General features: G+C 39.9%; 2 protein-coding genes across 4 annotated transcripts in view; one reads left to right on the plus strand and one right to left on the minus strand.

Moving 5' to 3' along the window:
- Nucleotides 1–16,576, minus strand: part of gabrb3 (gamma-aminobutyric acid type A receptor subunit beta3) — an 84,527-nt gene that overhangs the window by 38,931 nt on the left and 29,020 nt on the right. Inside the window, exon 2 of the mRNA XM_038269230.1 lies at nt 5,175–5,222. Coding sequence (XP_038125158.1) covers nt 5,175–5,222 — 48 coding nt within the window. The remainder of the gene's footprint in view (nt 1–5,174; nt 5,223–16,576) is intronic.
- Nucleotides 9,151–16,576, plus strand: part of gabra5 (gamma-aminobutyric acid type A receptor subunit alpha5) — a 48,886-nt gene continuing 41,460 nt past the window's right edge. Inside the window, exons 1-4 of one of the 3 annotated variants that reach the window (XM_038269233.1) lie at nt 9,183–9,287; nt 9,391–9,445; nt 10,883–10,961; nt 11,042–11,166. In XM_038269233.1, the coding sequence (XP_038125161.1) occupies nt 10,885–10,961; nt 11,042–11,166 (202 nt within the window). In that variant the 5' untranslated portion in view covers nt 9,183–9,287; nt 9,391–9,445; nt 10,883–10,884. Of the gene's footprint in view, nt 9,446–10,882; nt 10,962–11,041; nt 11,167–16,576 lie in introns of all 3 variants that reach the window. The other 2 variants (XM_038269234.1, XM_038269232.1) reach the window with 2 other exon arrangements.

A 16,576-nucleotide genomic window follows, 5' to 3' on the forward strand; every position in this document is an offset into this window, starting at 1 on the left:
TGTCTCCCTGGCAACCTGTCTCTGGTCTGCAGCTCTGGGAGAGCTGCATCACAGGAAACCAGTCTCAAGCCTGAAGCTCTTGGAAAACCTAACCTGCTAAGCTGCCCTGGTGAGCCAACCCAAAGATTCCTACGTGGTTGAAACCTGACGACCCCTATGTGGAGTTTCCCTAGAGGTTCCCATGTGGATTTCCCGTGTCTTCCCTGTTGTTCTCTGAGTTGAGCTGGAAGCTCAGTAGCTTTGCTAAGCTAACAGCTAGAGGCTTAGCCCCTCATGATCTCTGTAAACCAACCATCTCCCTTTCCCTGCTCGGACCCCAGTGAACCAGCCCCCCGGACTGAATCAGTTCCAGTATTCATGTGTTTGTATTCAAAATAAACTCTTTGAACTTTTTACCCAGTTCTCCCGTGTGTGTTCTGCATCTTGGGCTTTACTCAGAGAAAACCCATCATGACAGATTTCCCCAATAGTTTATCTAATTAAGACAGTTCCTCTATCAGAATATACAGTTATAATCTTCATTTTGTATGTAGCAAAGATTTGGGAATGGAATGAGAGTGGCGTCCTTCAAAATGCCTCTTTAACTATCAATCAGGGCCACTGACTGAGAGGTGAGCCCAGAGGTGAGCAGCTTCCTTCTGTACACTCTGAGGAACTTCTCTACAATTTCTATCAGAATCTGTTGTCATGTCACATGGTTATGTAATACATATACATTATGAAGTGTTATTTAAAGAGATGTCCCGACTGATCTCTTTTCAGGAAAAACAACCAGAGAGATAGACTTCAAGGTGTAAACACAGAGAGACAAATCTTTAACACTTCATATCTTCCTCCCCACACCAGTCACATTTCCTGTACTATGCTTTTTTATTTCAAATATTTAATCCGAATCTCTTTATAAATATCTCTTCCTTTTGCTCATTCTTCAAGATGTCCTTTCTTCTGTTGTCTTTTTATAAACCGTACAAAAAACTAAATTAATATTACCTTTGTACCTTTATCTATACTAAGTTGAATTTCTACTTAAGGTGGTTTCATTTTAAGCTTTTAACCTAGCAAAAAACAAGCACATAAAAACAAATAAAAAAACAACAACCTAGAAGCAACTCGAGTGACCCATTGCCTGGGTTGGTAATGAGTTTGCAACATAGAAAAACAGCAGTTGACCTATTGGGACGCTGGCAAAAACCACTCTTGCATTTTTAGTTAAACTGGTCCCTTAAAGGGCCATAGTTAAGTTTTATGTCTGTACCAAAAAGACCAAAACCCAGTTGATTATGATAAAATTAGAGTATACACTCACCGGCCACTTTATTAGGTACCCCATGCTAGTAACGGGTTGGACCCCCTTTTGCCTTCAGAACTGCCTCAATTCTTGGTGGCATAGATTCATCAAGGTGCTGGAAGCATTCCTCAGGGAGTTTGGTCCATATTGACATGATGGCATCACACAGTTGCCGCAGATTTGTCGGCTGCACATCCATGATGCGAATCTCCCGTTCCACCACATCCCAAAGATGCTCTATTGGATTGAGATCTGGTGACTGTGGAGGCCATTTGAGTACAGTGAACTCATTGTCATGTTCAAGAAACCAGTCTGAGATGATTCCAGCTTTATGACATGGCGCATTATCCTGCTGAAAGTAGCCATCAGAAGTTGGGTACATTGTGGTCATAAAGGGATGGACATGGTCAGCAACAATACTCAGGTAGGCTGTGGCGTTGCAACGATGCTCAATTGGTACCAAGGGGCCCAAAGAGTGCCAAGAAAATATTCCCCACACCATGACACCACCACCACCAGCCTGAACCGTTGATACAAGGCAGGATGGATCCATGCTTTCATGTTGTAGACGCCAAATTCTGACCCTACCATCCGAATGTCGCAGCAGAAATCGAGACTCATCAGACCAGGCAACGTTTTTCTTTTATTGTCCAAATTCGATGAGCTTGTGCAAATTGTAGCCTCAGTTTCCTGTTCTTAGCTGAAAGGAGTGGCACCCGGTGTGGTCTTCTGCTGCTGTAGCCCATCTGCCTCAAAGTTCGACATACTTTGCGTTCAGAGATGCTCTTCTGCCCACCTTGGTTGTAACGGGTGGTTATTTGAGTCACTGTTGCCCTTCTATCAGCTCCAACCAGTCTGGCCATTCTCCTCTGACCTCTGGCATCAACAAGGCATTTCCGCCCACAGAACTGCCGCTCACTGGATGTTTTTTCTTTTTCGGACCATTCTCTGTAAACCCTAGAGATGGTTGTGCGTGAAAATCCCAGTAGATCAGCAGTTTCTGAAATACTCAGACCAGCCCTTCTGGCACCAACAATCATGCCACATTCAAAGTCACTCAAATCACCTTTCTTCCCCATACTGATGCTCGGTTTGAACTGCAGGAGATTGTCTTGACCATGTCTACATGCCTAAATGTACTGAGTTGCCGCCATGTGATTGGCTGCTTAGAAATTAAGTGTTAACGAGCAGTTGGACAGGTGTACCTAATAAAGTGGCCGGTGAGTGTATATTTCAAGCATCCTTCAATATAGTGTTTTGATTGTCCTTTTTGAGCCTAAATAGAATCCCAGCAGCCATTAAGTCCTGACCACCTGTACTGTAATGCTTCATTAAAAACCAACACTAACACAAGCAGCACTGGACCTGGACCTACTCAAATGTCTATCAGCTTTGCGGCAACATCAGAATGCCACCTGAGCTTTAACTTGAATTTCCACTTTTTTAATCAAACTGCTTCTTACACCTTTTAACATTTGATCTTGGACCCTTTTTTTTCTGCAACTACACTGGGAGTTCCACTCTTATTTACCCCCTTTACTACAGCTTGTTGACCAATTTAATGCATGTGCAATCTTGTTCACAAGATGCTGTTATGGTAAAATGGACACATAAATAACATATTTACTTGCAAACGGAACAAAAACAAAACTTAAAGATAAAAAAATGATAAATACCACGCCAGTAGGATGCCCTGATTTATCATAAAAACATTGTATGCAGTTTGTAGCACTGTTGCCTTGCACCAAGATGGTTCTGGGTTCGATTTTGGGCAGAGACTTTGTGCATGGAGTTTGCATGTTCTCCCTTTGAATGCTTAGGTTCTCTCCAGGTACTCTGGCTTCCTCTCACAGTCGGAAAACGTGACTGTTAGGTTTATTGCCATCTCTAAATTGTCTGTGAGTGTGTGTGTGCATGGCTGTATGTCTTTGTGTTTCTCTGTGTTGCCCTGCGACAGACTGACAACCAGGCCAGGGTGTACAAAGCCTCTCGCCCATAGACTGTCGGAGATAGGCATCGGCCCCACCGTGACAAACAACCAAAGGTAAGTAAAATTAACATGGTAATTATTAACATGGTTATCAGAATGAAAAACATAGAATCTGATGAAAAGTAAAAAAGGTATCTGTATTAAGAAGATACACATTTAGTTACTGCATTCGGGGGATTTGAACTGAATCTGGTTGATATTTAAGACATTTATTTATCTATGACCTTATAAACATGTATCAGTACACTGTAAAAACGAAAAAGTTAGTTCAACTCAAAATTTCAAGGCAACTGGCTGCACAGAATTTTTGAGTTGAAGGCATCAACTTAATTTTTTAAGTTTTGTAGAACTACACTTATTAAGTTGTGTCAACTAAGTTTTTCAAGTTCTGCCAACTAAGTTTTTTTAATTCAAGTTACTGGAACTTTCAAGTCTGTAAAAACTTATTATTTTAAGTTCAGATTATCTGTACAGCGTTATTTTAAAATCAGATTACCATCTCCTGTAAAAACGGACATTTTTGAGTTTAGTCCCCCCCCATTAAATCATCCACTGACAGTAAACCATCCATCCATTTTCTTACACACTTGTCCCAAGTGGGGCAGGGTACACCCTGGACAGGTCACCAGACACACAGGACTAACAACCATTCATGCACACACTCAACAATTTAGAGAAGCCAATCAACCTAACAGTCATGTTTTTGGACGAGGCCGGAGTACCCAGAGAGAACCCACACATGCTCTGGGAGAACATGCAAACTCCATGCAGAAAGACCCCAGGCCAGGAATCGAACCCAGAACCTTCTTGCTGCAAGGTAGCAGTGCTACCCACTGCGCCACCAAGCAGCCCTGACAGTAATCCAGTTAAATTTTGCATGTTTATTTGAACCACTTTGGCAAAAACAGGTTTACAATTTCACAATGTAAACAAGTAATCTTATGCTTAAAGCAAATCAGGTTTCAGCACATATTTTTTTTACTTTCCAACTCCTTTTAAAACCTTACAGATAATGCAATATTGCCAGAGATGACAGGAAACCAGTGCCTTAGTCTTCTCTTGGACGAGTCCTCAGGGAAAGTTACCGCCAGCAGAGTGACCAGATGGCTGAACCAAACTTTAGAAGGGAGCTCCTGGGAAAATCCATGGAAACCCTGTAGCAGCCGGTTGCCATGACAAATTTGAAATGAGCATGCGCAGATAAGTTGACCTCGCTCGGACTGGGCGTCAACTACAACTTCTAAGTAAACTCAACTTAATTTATTGAATAAGATGAACTTTTCATCAGAAACTTATGAAAGTGAGTTCAACTGGCTCACAAAAGACAGTTCAAGTTCCAACTGGCAATTTTATTGTCAGTGAATGCAAAAATCTTAGTAAGGTGAACAATTTTGAGTTGTCGTTTTTACAGTGTATATGTGCATAATACTTTTCCTGTTGTTTTTCTTTGTGGCCATGTGTAGAAGAAGTTTTAAAAAAAGTATCCCATTGCTTTTAAAAGTGGACTGACTCTGTCTCCCCTCTACCTTTATTCATTTGTAATGGCTTTGCTTGTAACTTGAAATGACATCAAAAATATAAAAAGCTAAAATTTCCTGGATCTAATAGAGTTCAACAGAAACCAGATTTTCAGCCTAGTGGTTCCAGTTTCTTATCAGGGTTTCCTGAGAATGTTTTCAAGCTTTATTGTTGGCCTGATAATGCATTTGTTGTAGAGAAAATGGTTTAACAACATTTGTAGGGAACTGGCAAAGTACTGGACCTTCAAAAAAAAAAAAAGTCTTATTGTAAAATAGATCAATGCCAGTTTTTCTTGACAATTTCAGCAAACATTTGGTGAAAGGCCTCTTATTGTTTTATTCATTTAACCAGCAGGGTTCCTGGGTGTTTTCTTACCTTGTATCGTAAATGGCGTAGAGCTTTTTATTCCCATCAACAGCATTCCTGCGAAAACACAAGAGCAAGCATTATTTTCTGCTCTTGCAGTGCTGAGTTTCATTGCCCTGACTTGTTCCATGTAGCTTTGTTTTAGTGCAAACTGTCAAAGATCACCATGGATTTCCTCGTGTGTTCAAATTCATGCACGCCTTCTGCAATCTCTGTGGTGTGATATTACGACATCCTTACAGTGGACTGGAAGGCATCAGATCCTCATTTTTAGGCAGAAAGCAAAGCAATGGATGGATGCACACAGGGTCTATGTGACATAGTTTTACATCCTGGAATCTACATGTAGACCACTGAAAATAAAAGCAGCAGTTTTCAGCAGGGTGTCCTACTTAGGGGATGCAGAAAACAGGAGTCAGTATTGTCTAGGTTTATAGTCATTAAATATTTCCTTTGCTATTTAAATGCTCGAAATAATTATCATTTTACAATTTAGAATATAAACAGGGTACGTTGTAATTAAAAAGCTTTAATACATTATCATTCTTTTTCATTGACTTACGTCAATAAGAAATAGTTGAAATAATAAAATGCAAATAGTAGTCCCAATGAAATGATAAATGAAATTATTCAAATCTGTTAATGTATTCTGCTTTTTTCTTTTTAGTTGAAATTTATATAATTTTAATGCTAACCTAATTACTAAAAGAAGACATTTCACATTGTTTTTTGCTCTCTGCAGCTGAATGAAGTTGTTTCTAGTTTATACATTGTCAAACAATTCATGAATCTGGAGACCCAATAAAATGTAATGAAAGGACGAATGTTTAAGGTGGGAAACACAGAGATGAAATTTATAAACATACTGCATCAGTAAATAATCTGCATTTACAGATAGCTGATTAAATTTAACTTAAAGACACGTTGTTTTAATAGTCCTCATTAGTATAGTGGAGAGTATCCCCCCCGTCACGCGGGAGACCAAGGTTCGACTCCCTGACGGGGAGCTTAATTACGGGGAATGGTGTTAGGGCATTGTGCTTGGAATCCTGAGGTCCAGAGTTTCAGCCCCACTCCCACAGACTGCAACTCTGGCTCCCTGGGCAAGACCCTTAATCCCACACTGCTCCCTGGGCCCCCCACAATGGCAGCCCACTGCTCCCGTTGGGGATGAGTTACTGCAGAGAGTTTCATTGTTGCTCTGTAGTTGTTACAGCGTAATGACAATAAAAGGCTTAAAAAAAATACATTTCCATATCTTCTTTAAAAAACATTGGTTTTATATTAATCAGTTTTAGTTGCTAGGCATCAATTTCTATCTGCTGTAAATAAATATAATTTTGAGAAAATAGCAGAAATAATCTGTCCTCTAAATTACAAAAACATTGAATTATACCTGACTATTATTAATTATTCCATGTTAAACACTGGACTGCAATGACTATAAAACCTCAATGTGCTCAAGATAAAAAATAAAATTTGTGTTCCATTAAAAAAAAAAAACTACAGGGTTTTGAAACAGCTTTGACGAAGTTCTTTAAGATCCATCAATACCAGACCAAAATTGAGGCTTCACATTCTGGTGCCCATCATTCCTGGCCCCAAAATCATATTTTGCTTCGGGCCCCACTGAGGTCCGATTGTTGCGATGTTAGCGGGAAGGGATTAACTCAATAGCTGCATTGTAGGTTTTTGAAAGCTGAAACCTGAGTCCACCACCTCTGTTTACGGTTGTTTTTTCTTTCTTAACACAGATGGCTTCCTTCACGCCCCTCTCAATCCACCTATTGTCTTTATCCAAAATGTGAACATTCTGGTTCTGAAAATAATGTCTTCCCTTCCCACTATCATCGCAGCCCCAGCCCTCAGCCAGGCCAACAATTCCCTTTAACGACCCCCCTTTCAGACACTAGGGCTGGTTATCCTCCCGTAGCAGTGTGTGGCAGTGAGATTGTTGCAGATATTTTTGATTAATGCTGAATTTTGATGCGTCGTCTGCAGTATGTTATTCCACAACGCAAGAGGGACAATCCGGAACTAGCTGTGGGTCTAGATACGACCGAGGCGGTGAGGAAGTGGAAAAATGCAAGGGGAAATTTTGTGCGACAACAGAGGAACATGAGGATGAAAAGGAGCTGGCATCCAGGTGGCAATAGGGTGCTAGTGTTCTCCCGCACCTCGATCTTCTAGCTGGTCCTTCTTCATGAGTCATTTTCCACAATGGCGGTCATACAAACAAAACAATCTGGTAAGGTACCAAACAGGAAATACTCATGGTGTAGCACGGATATAAATTTGACCAATCAGAGGCCTCCTGTCTGCGGCACTGTCTGCGCTCCCCTACAATTTTGGAGAGGTGCAGCAGAGTGTCTGCAGAAGGGACGGCCTGATTTCTGAGTATAAATCAGCCTTTAGACGGGTAGCGGGCATTGCAGGCTAACAAAAGAAGCCGAACGACCCCCATTCCAAAGGGGTGGACCCTTTCATCAGTTTATATTTGCATGTTTTCAAAACAGAAACAAGGTTCTGATAGGCTACTGTATAAGAGCCTCTATCTCAATGCTATTCCTTGTCATGGTTTTGGTTTTGTTCAGGTTTTATCTCTGAGTTTTTATTGGTCTTATTTCCATTTTGTGTTCTAGTTATTATCTAGTTATCTTGTGTCAGTCTCCTTTTTCCATAGCTGCCTTCTTGCCTCCTCTGTTCACACCTGCTCCCAATCTGCTAATTATTTTGGTCTTTGCTTCTCTCTCCCATATATTCTCCTCCTGTTCAGTCATTTCTTGGCCCCCTTGTTGTGAGTATTCCTAGTTTTCAGTATTTTTGGATTTTGTGGATTTATGTTTTTGTATTTTTTCTTCTGTTACCCTTTTTTGGTTAATTCAATCTTGCAAGAAACCACCTCAGCTCCAGTCACTGCGTTTGGGTCCTGTCAAACCTCCACCCCACCATGACATTCTTGACATTTTGAATTGAAAAAGCTTCCTAGATGGGAAGCGAAACGTATCAAAACTTGGAAACAAAGTCCATTGGACTGTTTTTAATTAACTTTTTTTGGAATGACTATGACCTGGATAACTGAGAATCTTCAAAAGCACAAACTACATAAAATGGAGCCTAGGCGGAAGTTCAACTAAAGAAACTCATTGCCAAATCAGCTTTAAACCACGCCTCCATGAAAGCCAATCGGCATCCAAAGTTCATCTTAAAAGGCCTCCGATATGCACTTGTCTGCTCCTGTGCGCCGGCAGCGGGTGCGCTGTAACTTCATTTAGATGACCCTGTTTCAACTCACCTCCAACCCCTCCTCCACCATCGTAGCTAAAGCTTCACCAGAGTTTCACTCCTCCCGGACTCTTACTGCGTTCCCTGTCTCATATTAATTGGTCTGGCAGAAGACCGCCATGTTGAGCCTGGTTCTGCCAGAGGTTTCTTCCCAACAGGGAGTTTTTCCTCTCCACTGTCGCTTCATGCTTGCTCATCATGGACAGGTACTCTCAACCTGTGTTATCCAACTGGACTTCCATCTTCCAGGTCCCTGAGTGAAGCTCTAGTATCAGCTCACGCAGTCCACTGGATCTACCCATAAAGCTCAGCAGACCGTCTGGCTAACCAGCAGTCTACAGACTGACCAACTTCATCTATCTCCACTCCACCACCAGTTTCAGGTCTGGGGGGGGAAACAGCCCTGTTCTTTACTCCTGTTCATGCTTATCTATCAAAATTTAGCTTTATGTTTCCTGAGGTCTGAGCGCCAAAGACAAAGTAATTGTATCAATAAATTTCTCCTAATTGTCTTTTCTCTTTGTGTGAGTTTTTCAGATTGAAACATTTATTAAAAGAAGGCACACAAAGATGAAGTTACAGGATGCTTGTATCAAAAATTTCAGAAAGACTCTAAATTTGCCTCTTTTCCTCACATTTTCTCTATATCCTCTCTCCATCCCCCCCCCCCCCCTCTCTCTCTCTCTGTCTCTCTCCCTCCCATATTACACATCCTCCTGCTGTTCTGCTCTCTCGCCCAGTTTTGCTCATTACGCAGTGGATCTTACTACGTCCTCTCCTGCTGAACACACACTAGGAATTCACCGTGCTGCACCTTGGAGACCAACTAAAAGAATGGTCAGTCAGCAGAGCTGTAGATGGGGAAGCCCTTAGTCGTTTTTTTTCCCTGCAAGATGCAGCTACAGACCTGGCTGACATTGAAACCAGTCTTCATTTTCAGATGGAGCGGATGAGCGCAGTCTGCGTGTGAGAGAGAAGTTTGATCCTCCGCCGTGGTGAGATCTGGCAAACTGCGGCACAGCAGCAGAGTGGGAGATGTAGTGGGCTGGTGGGCATGGGAGGAAAGGCTGCTGCATTGCTTAGAGATGAGAGCGGATGGGAGGGATCCACGCTATTAGTTGGGATGTCTGCAGCGCAGAGCTCTGAATGTGATGCAGGATTTAGATGTTCAGGGATGAGGGTGTTTGGTTGATTGAAATGATTAGTAGGAACCAACTTCATGAACGTCAGATGGGCAGAACAGATGCTCTGATATAGGCTTAAGGATTTTAGATGATAGATTATTTACTTTATTTTTTTAAATTGGCATGACTCATAAATATCTTAAGAATGTTTATGTGGATTCTGCAGAGGCGGGTTGTGTTTTTGGTCACTGGATATACCTGACCTGGAGATTTTATTGCATGTTTGCTTATTTTGTCCTTTCGTCCTGCACTGAGACAATGCTTAATTTAAAAAGTCTGTTTCCTCATTAAAAAAAACAACAAAACATTACTTTTTTTTGCATAAATTTACACAATACAATCTCAGCTAAGGGATTTTAATATAGAGATGATTCACTCCCTGCAACAGTGCTACAATAAATCCTCTATCTTGTTAGAAGGACTATTTGCCCAGGGTGGCATAAATTGGGGGCAATTAGTATGTAAGTTTAAAAAAAGACTTGTGAGTTTTAATATGCCTACAAATTTGGGCAAACACTGTGGAATAGGTGCTACTCTTGTGTGTGCAGTGTAGAAACAATCAGAGTTGTTGGATTAAGGGTCTTTTTCTCAGTTTTTAAGATGTCTGAAAAATGGAATATATAAGAACTGCTCTATCCTCATCTAAGTTATTATTCTTCCCCAACAGACTTTTAGAAATATAAAAATAGTGTTGTGCCAATGCTAATTTTTGGCTCCAATACCGATACCTGGCTGTGCAGTATTGGCCGATACCGATACCGTCTGTCTGAAATTTACGTGTGTGTGTATATGTGAAGAACTGCATCCTACTTGGATGTAAAATAATTTCCATCATGGCTTTGTCAAGCTGCTGCCTACCTTTGTGAAGAAGAAAAAAGACTAATAAGTGAATCCAGTAGAACTTTTTATTGCCTACCTGGAATGGGAGACAATAGTTGAATAAACCTTTGGCTCTAAAAATGGTATCGGTGCCCTATTTGTTGGTACTCACCGATACAGATACCACCATTTTAGGGCAGTATTGGGATACTGGTATCAGTATCGGTGCTACACTATATAAAACCCAGTTGTGTTTTTCCCTTTATTTGATGGAAACGGGCACAGATTTGTTTTTTTCTGTTTTTTAATAGATTTTTATTTTTTTAATTGCTTTTTCAGGGGAGTGGTCGTGCTATTGATCATATTTTGTATGAAAATAGGAGGAGGTTTGGTACCATTCATGCAGGAACTGCTATCTGTGTGTTTTAGGAATGGGCAATGGGATATGCTACACAATGAAACGTCTATGCCTTTTTCTCTTGCTTGTGAGCATCACCTGCCGGCTGAGGTGAGGAACTGAATGCTGGCATGTTTGCTTAATGCAGAGGCACGGTAACTGCTTAAAGAAAAAAGTTGTCTTTCATCCAGCTTTTCTCAGGAAGTAGCTGGAAGTCCTAGACAGACAGAATTAAACGACAACATCACCATCTTCACCCGCATCCTGGATGGACTGCTCGATGGTTATGACAACAGACTCCGGCCCGGTCTGGGAGGTAAGCCAAGTGGATAAATCTACCTTTAAAACACCAAAGCCTGAGTTATAGTGAAGTTGGGGAATTTAATTTGCTCTCTGTGGCAGAGCTGCACCAGGGTACTGCTTTTTGAGAAAAACACAGACGCTTATCTGATCAGACCCTCTCTTTATGGATTTTGATGTCGTTATAACATTAGCATTAACTGTTATGGCTTCACAAAAGTCTGTTATTGATATTACACTGAACAAAAAATGTGAAGGCAACACTTTTGGTTTTGCTCCCATTTTTTATGAGATGAGCTCAAAGATTTAAAACTTTTTCCACATAAACAATATCACCATTTCCCTTAAATATTATTAAAAAAAACAGACTAAATCTGTGACAGTGAACAGTTCTCCTTTGCTGAGATAATCCATCCCACCTCAAAGGTGTGCCATATGGAGATGCTGATTGGACACCATGATTAGTGCACAGTTGTGCCTTAGACTGTCCACAATAAAAGGCCACTCTGAAAAGTACAGTTTATCATCCTGGATCCTGGATACCTGGATCGCATTTATCAGGTTGTCAATTGTGGCCTGTGAAATGTGGGTCCACTCCACTTCAATGGCTGTGCCAAGTTCATCACCAAGTGGATATTGGCAGGAACTGGTCCACGCTGTTGTAAACGCCAATCCAGAGCATCCCAAACATGCTTAATGGGTAACATTTCCCGTGCGGTGAGTATGTCGGCCATGCAAGAAGTGGGACATTTTCATCTTACAAGAATTGTGTACAGATCCCTGCAACAAGGGGCTGTGCTTTATCCTGCTGCAACATGAGGTGATCTTCTTGGATGTGCGGCACAACAATCGGCCTCAGCATTGCGTCACGATATCTCTGTGCATTCAAAATTCCATCAATACAATGCACCTGTGTTCTTCGTCCATAATAGACGCTTGCCCATACCATAAGCCCACCGCCACCATGGGAGACTCGATCCGAAACATTGACATGAGAAAACCTCTCACCCACACCGACACTAAACATGCTGTCTGCCATCTGCCCTGAGCAGTGTAAACTGGGTTTAATCCATGAAAAGAACACCTCTCCAACGTGGCAGAGCCCAGCGAATGTGAGCATTTGCTCATTTAACTCGGTAACGATGACAAACTGGAGTCAGATCAAGACCCCGATGAGGGCGACGAGCATGCAGATGAGCTTCCCTGTGACGGTTTCTGACAGTTTATGCAGAAATTCTTTGGTTATGTGAACTGATTGTTTCAGCATCTGTCAAGGTGGCTGTTCTCAGATGGTCTTGGAGCCAATCACTGGCCACCCCTGTGGCCACCCCTACTATTTTTTCCTTGTAATACAGACGGTGGCAGCAGTAATACTCTGAAGGGGAATGTTCAAAAATTTTAAACATTTAAACTTTTCATTTATCAACAACTGCTTGACAACAGAAACACTGCAGTCAATTATGCACATCAATATACAAACATTAAAGATGCTAGATACAGAATTCATGCTCTTTTCAGAGCTAAATTTGGAATTATTTGGGGTAAAGATAAAATTACGTGCGTCTGCAAGTCATCTAGGAGTCTTCATTTAAATCATCGATAAATAATTACTTTAATAAGAACTTAAAAATTCATTAAATGTGGATACTAGTAGATTTAAAATAATTCATTTGCAGAATGATTATTGATAAAAATAGGTAATGACAATGTAAAATATGTTCGCCCAAGAGCTCAAACCTGAAAGAATTTTGTCCACTATACCTTTTATTTACACATTATAGATGTTAGCAAAGGCTGAAGGATAGTATAGTTTGTCTTTATTTAGAAAATATGAATGTTGTGCTCATTCCTGTTGGAACAGTGTACAGTAGATTGACCCTGAGGTTCTGGTGCCTTTCGGCCACCCCTCAATATACATTGGTTATTGACTAGGGTTGGGAATTGAAAAGATTTTCACGATTCCGATTCCCTTTTCGATTCTATGAAACGATTCGATTCTTTATTGATTCTTTTTTCGATTCCAATTTGGGGGGAAAAGGAGAACAAACAGTTTGTTCAGCATCAACTTTGTTTACTTAACTATTGCACAATCTTACAAAATCAACAAGATCAAGATGTCCACAGGAAATGTGAAACTGGAGTAACATCTGCTTTTAAATGAAAAATGAATACAAGAACAAACTTAATAACCAACAATGTCTAATAACAAATGATGGGATAATAACCTATTTTTAAATAACAAAAAATACTAATTATAAAACAGTAGTAGGGAAAATTAACAGTTCTTTACAGAAAGATGAGCATATCTGCTTTTCTGGTAGGATACGGGATCTTTCAGCGCGTATGGTGTCTCCAGCCGTGGAGAACACCCTCTCAGATAGGGTGGAGGAAGCCTGCACACAGAGGTAGTTTTCAGCCAGTCCAGATAGCAAGGGCAGCGTATCTTGCTTGTTCCACCACCACAGTGTGGCGCTATCCCTGCAGGGGATGGAGGGCAAGCTTTTATAGAGCTGGATTTCCTGATCTACCCTCTAGGCTAAGGAAAGACGGGGCTTTGATTCACAAAGTGACCGCAGCTCGTTGTCTTCCTCCTCGAATAGTTCTTCCAACTTGCGTAACTTGCGTAACTTACGTAACTTATGTAAAAAACGTGACGTAAGTCGTGCTCCCCAGAGCCGGCGCTCTAGGCTCTGGTGCTGCGGGAATCGAAAAAAGAATCGTTCAGCGAGCTGCCAAACGATGCCATGGAATCGGAAAATACGGAACCGGTTCTGAACAGGAACCGGTTTTCGATTCCCATCCCTATTATTGACTGGCCACCCCATTAGGATTTTCTGGCTACGCCTCTGATTGTGCATTGGCATTGTGCTGTGTTATTAAACTGTCCCTTTCAGAGTGGCGTTTTATTGTGGCCAGTCTAAGGCATACCTGTGCACTAATCATGGTATCCAATCAGCATCTTGATATGGAGGTGGGATGGATTATCTCAGCAAAGGAGAAGTGCTCACTATCACAGATTTAGACTGCTTTATGGACAATATTTGAGGGAAATGGTGATATTGTGTATGTGGAAAAAGTTTTAGATCTTTGATTTGATCTCATAAAAAATGGAAGCAAAACCAAAAGTGTTGTTTTTATATTTTTGTTGAGTGTAATTGATTAACAGTAGGGCTGCTGTGGTACTAATGATGGGTGACATAGAGATAAAAAGGGCCAATTTGACCTTGATAAGATCATTGAATTACATGTTAGAAGAATTAAAGATTCGATTATTCATAAAACTAAGAACAATTTTGGTCTAAAACAAACTATAAACAAAACACATGCACCTTTGTGAGCACAAAGCTAATCATAATTAATAGCCATAATATTTGAATCCCCTCATTTACTGTTAGATTTAAACCTTCAAAAGTCTGCTGAACTTGTGTGTGTATATATATATATATATATATATATATATATATATATATATATATATATATATATATATATATATATATATATAGATAGATAGATAGATAGATAGATAGATAGATGATATATATATATATAGATATATAATTTCAAGGTGTTCTACTGTTTAAACACAATGGACATAAAGTTTTGTTTTAATACAAATTATAAAGAATTACAAGTTTTCCAACGTCAAGAAACCTATAAAATTATTTGTTTAATGTGTCTTTAATTCAGAAGATTTTATTTTAATTATTCAATTACATTTTTATTTAGTACATCATAAAATTTATTTATTTCATGATGTACTAAATGATTTTATGTCACTGCTGAAGAACACAATATACAATACATTTTTACTTTCACACAATCATTGAAGTCAAAGAGGCGGAACTAGTTCGCCGCCATAGAAACCCTGACGTCTGATTGCCGGCATCTCATTAAGCAAGATAAGAAAACTTCGTCTTGGTTTTTATTTCTCTCTGTCAACATGTTTGCCAAAAAAAATTTGTAAATAAATTTTTCATCCTTTGATTCTGCTGAGGTATTTGGCAGCATGACAGACCCTAGAAAGCTCTCTCATTAGTTTATTAGACATATTTCAGACCAAACTGGGGATATATAGACAGGAGTTGCTCACCCAATGTGCTGTGAATAAATGACAACACACATTTTAAAGTTATTTAATTCTTTTCCAGTGATAATACTGACCTTAGAGCACAGCTGCCTGAATTTGGCCCTCTAGTGCTGCTGTTCTGCAGGTTTTTGAGGTTTCTCTGCTTCAGTATTGATAGCTGATTAAGATGCTTTTGCTGAACTGAAATCATCAGAATCAGCGGAGCTGAAGCAGGGAAACCTTTAAAACCTGCAGGACAGCGCTCCTCGAGGGCAGACTCTCTGCAGGCCTGATTTAGGTTTTATTTGTTTTCGGCTGCAGCGTCCTCTAAAGGACCCAGTAAACCTGGGCTGCTAAGATCCCAGTCATCATGTACCTCTGGTCCAGTATAAACAGCTAGCTGCTCATTTCAGCACCAGCTGCAGACAAACACAGACACTACCTGATGCTCCTTATGCTAAACTCAAGACGACTTTGATATCATCACATTGAGATGATAATAGCAAATTGAACCGCATTCCTTCTTAAAAGGTGGAATTTTAGTTTCACAAAGTTTCAGTTTTAAAATGTATCTCCTTCAAACAGTGTTGGCTTGTTTGTCATATTTTTTAAAGACTGAAATTCTGGTGATTGGGTAAGAAGATTCAATTTGTGTGGCGCAATGTTTGACGAGACATTTGGAAGATCAAACATACAGTAACAATGTCTAACTTTCTGTTGTCTAAATGCCAAAATTTGTTTCTCAAATCAGCATTTCAATCATTTCAATTGTCTTTCAATATTATATTGAAAGTAAGGAGTGGGTTTTCTTTCATTACTGTTGCAAGGATGTCACATGGAAATTTGAAAGCAATGCAATCCAATGCAATCCAGAAAGTACAATTTGAAAAACAAATAAAAGGTTTTTTTTGTCTTTGCTGTTTTCACAGATTTTATATTTCCATTTGAAAGTCTATTCTTCCAACAATAATGAAACAAAATTAACTCCATAGAAAATTAAACCAAAATGAATCATCAAGAGAACACTATTATTATTATTATTTTAAACTTACAGTCCCATTCTTAGAGCATTTTTTTCTGATGCATAAAAGGAAACAACTTTAAAAAATAATCCTTAAAATAGATATCCTTGTAGTGGGTGTTTGGCGGGATGTATAGAGAGCATTTTCCAAGGTAGATTCCTGAGGAACGCCACAACTTCCAACAGCTGGAGAGTGAAGTTGCTGCACTGTGAGATTAATTTACATACCCACAGTTTAATCAGCACAACTATACTGTCAAACTTAAGGGACACTGAACATAGCATTACATCAATCTAAGTTTTCTTTAAGAAGCCTTTATTTTAAAATGGAAAGTT

The sequence above is a fragment of the Cyprinodon tularosa genome, unplaced genomic scaffold (genome assembly GCF_016077235.1).
Source record: "Cyprinodon tularosa strain WSP-4 unplaced genomic scaffold, ASM1607723v1 ctg725, whole genome shotgun sequence".
NCBI classification, from domain to species: domain Eukaryota; kingdom Metazoa; phylum Chordata; class Actinopteri; order Cyprinodontiformes; family Cyprinodontidae; genus Cyprinodon; species Cyprinodon tularosa.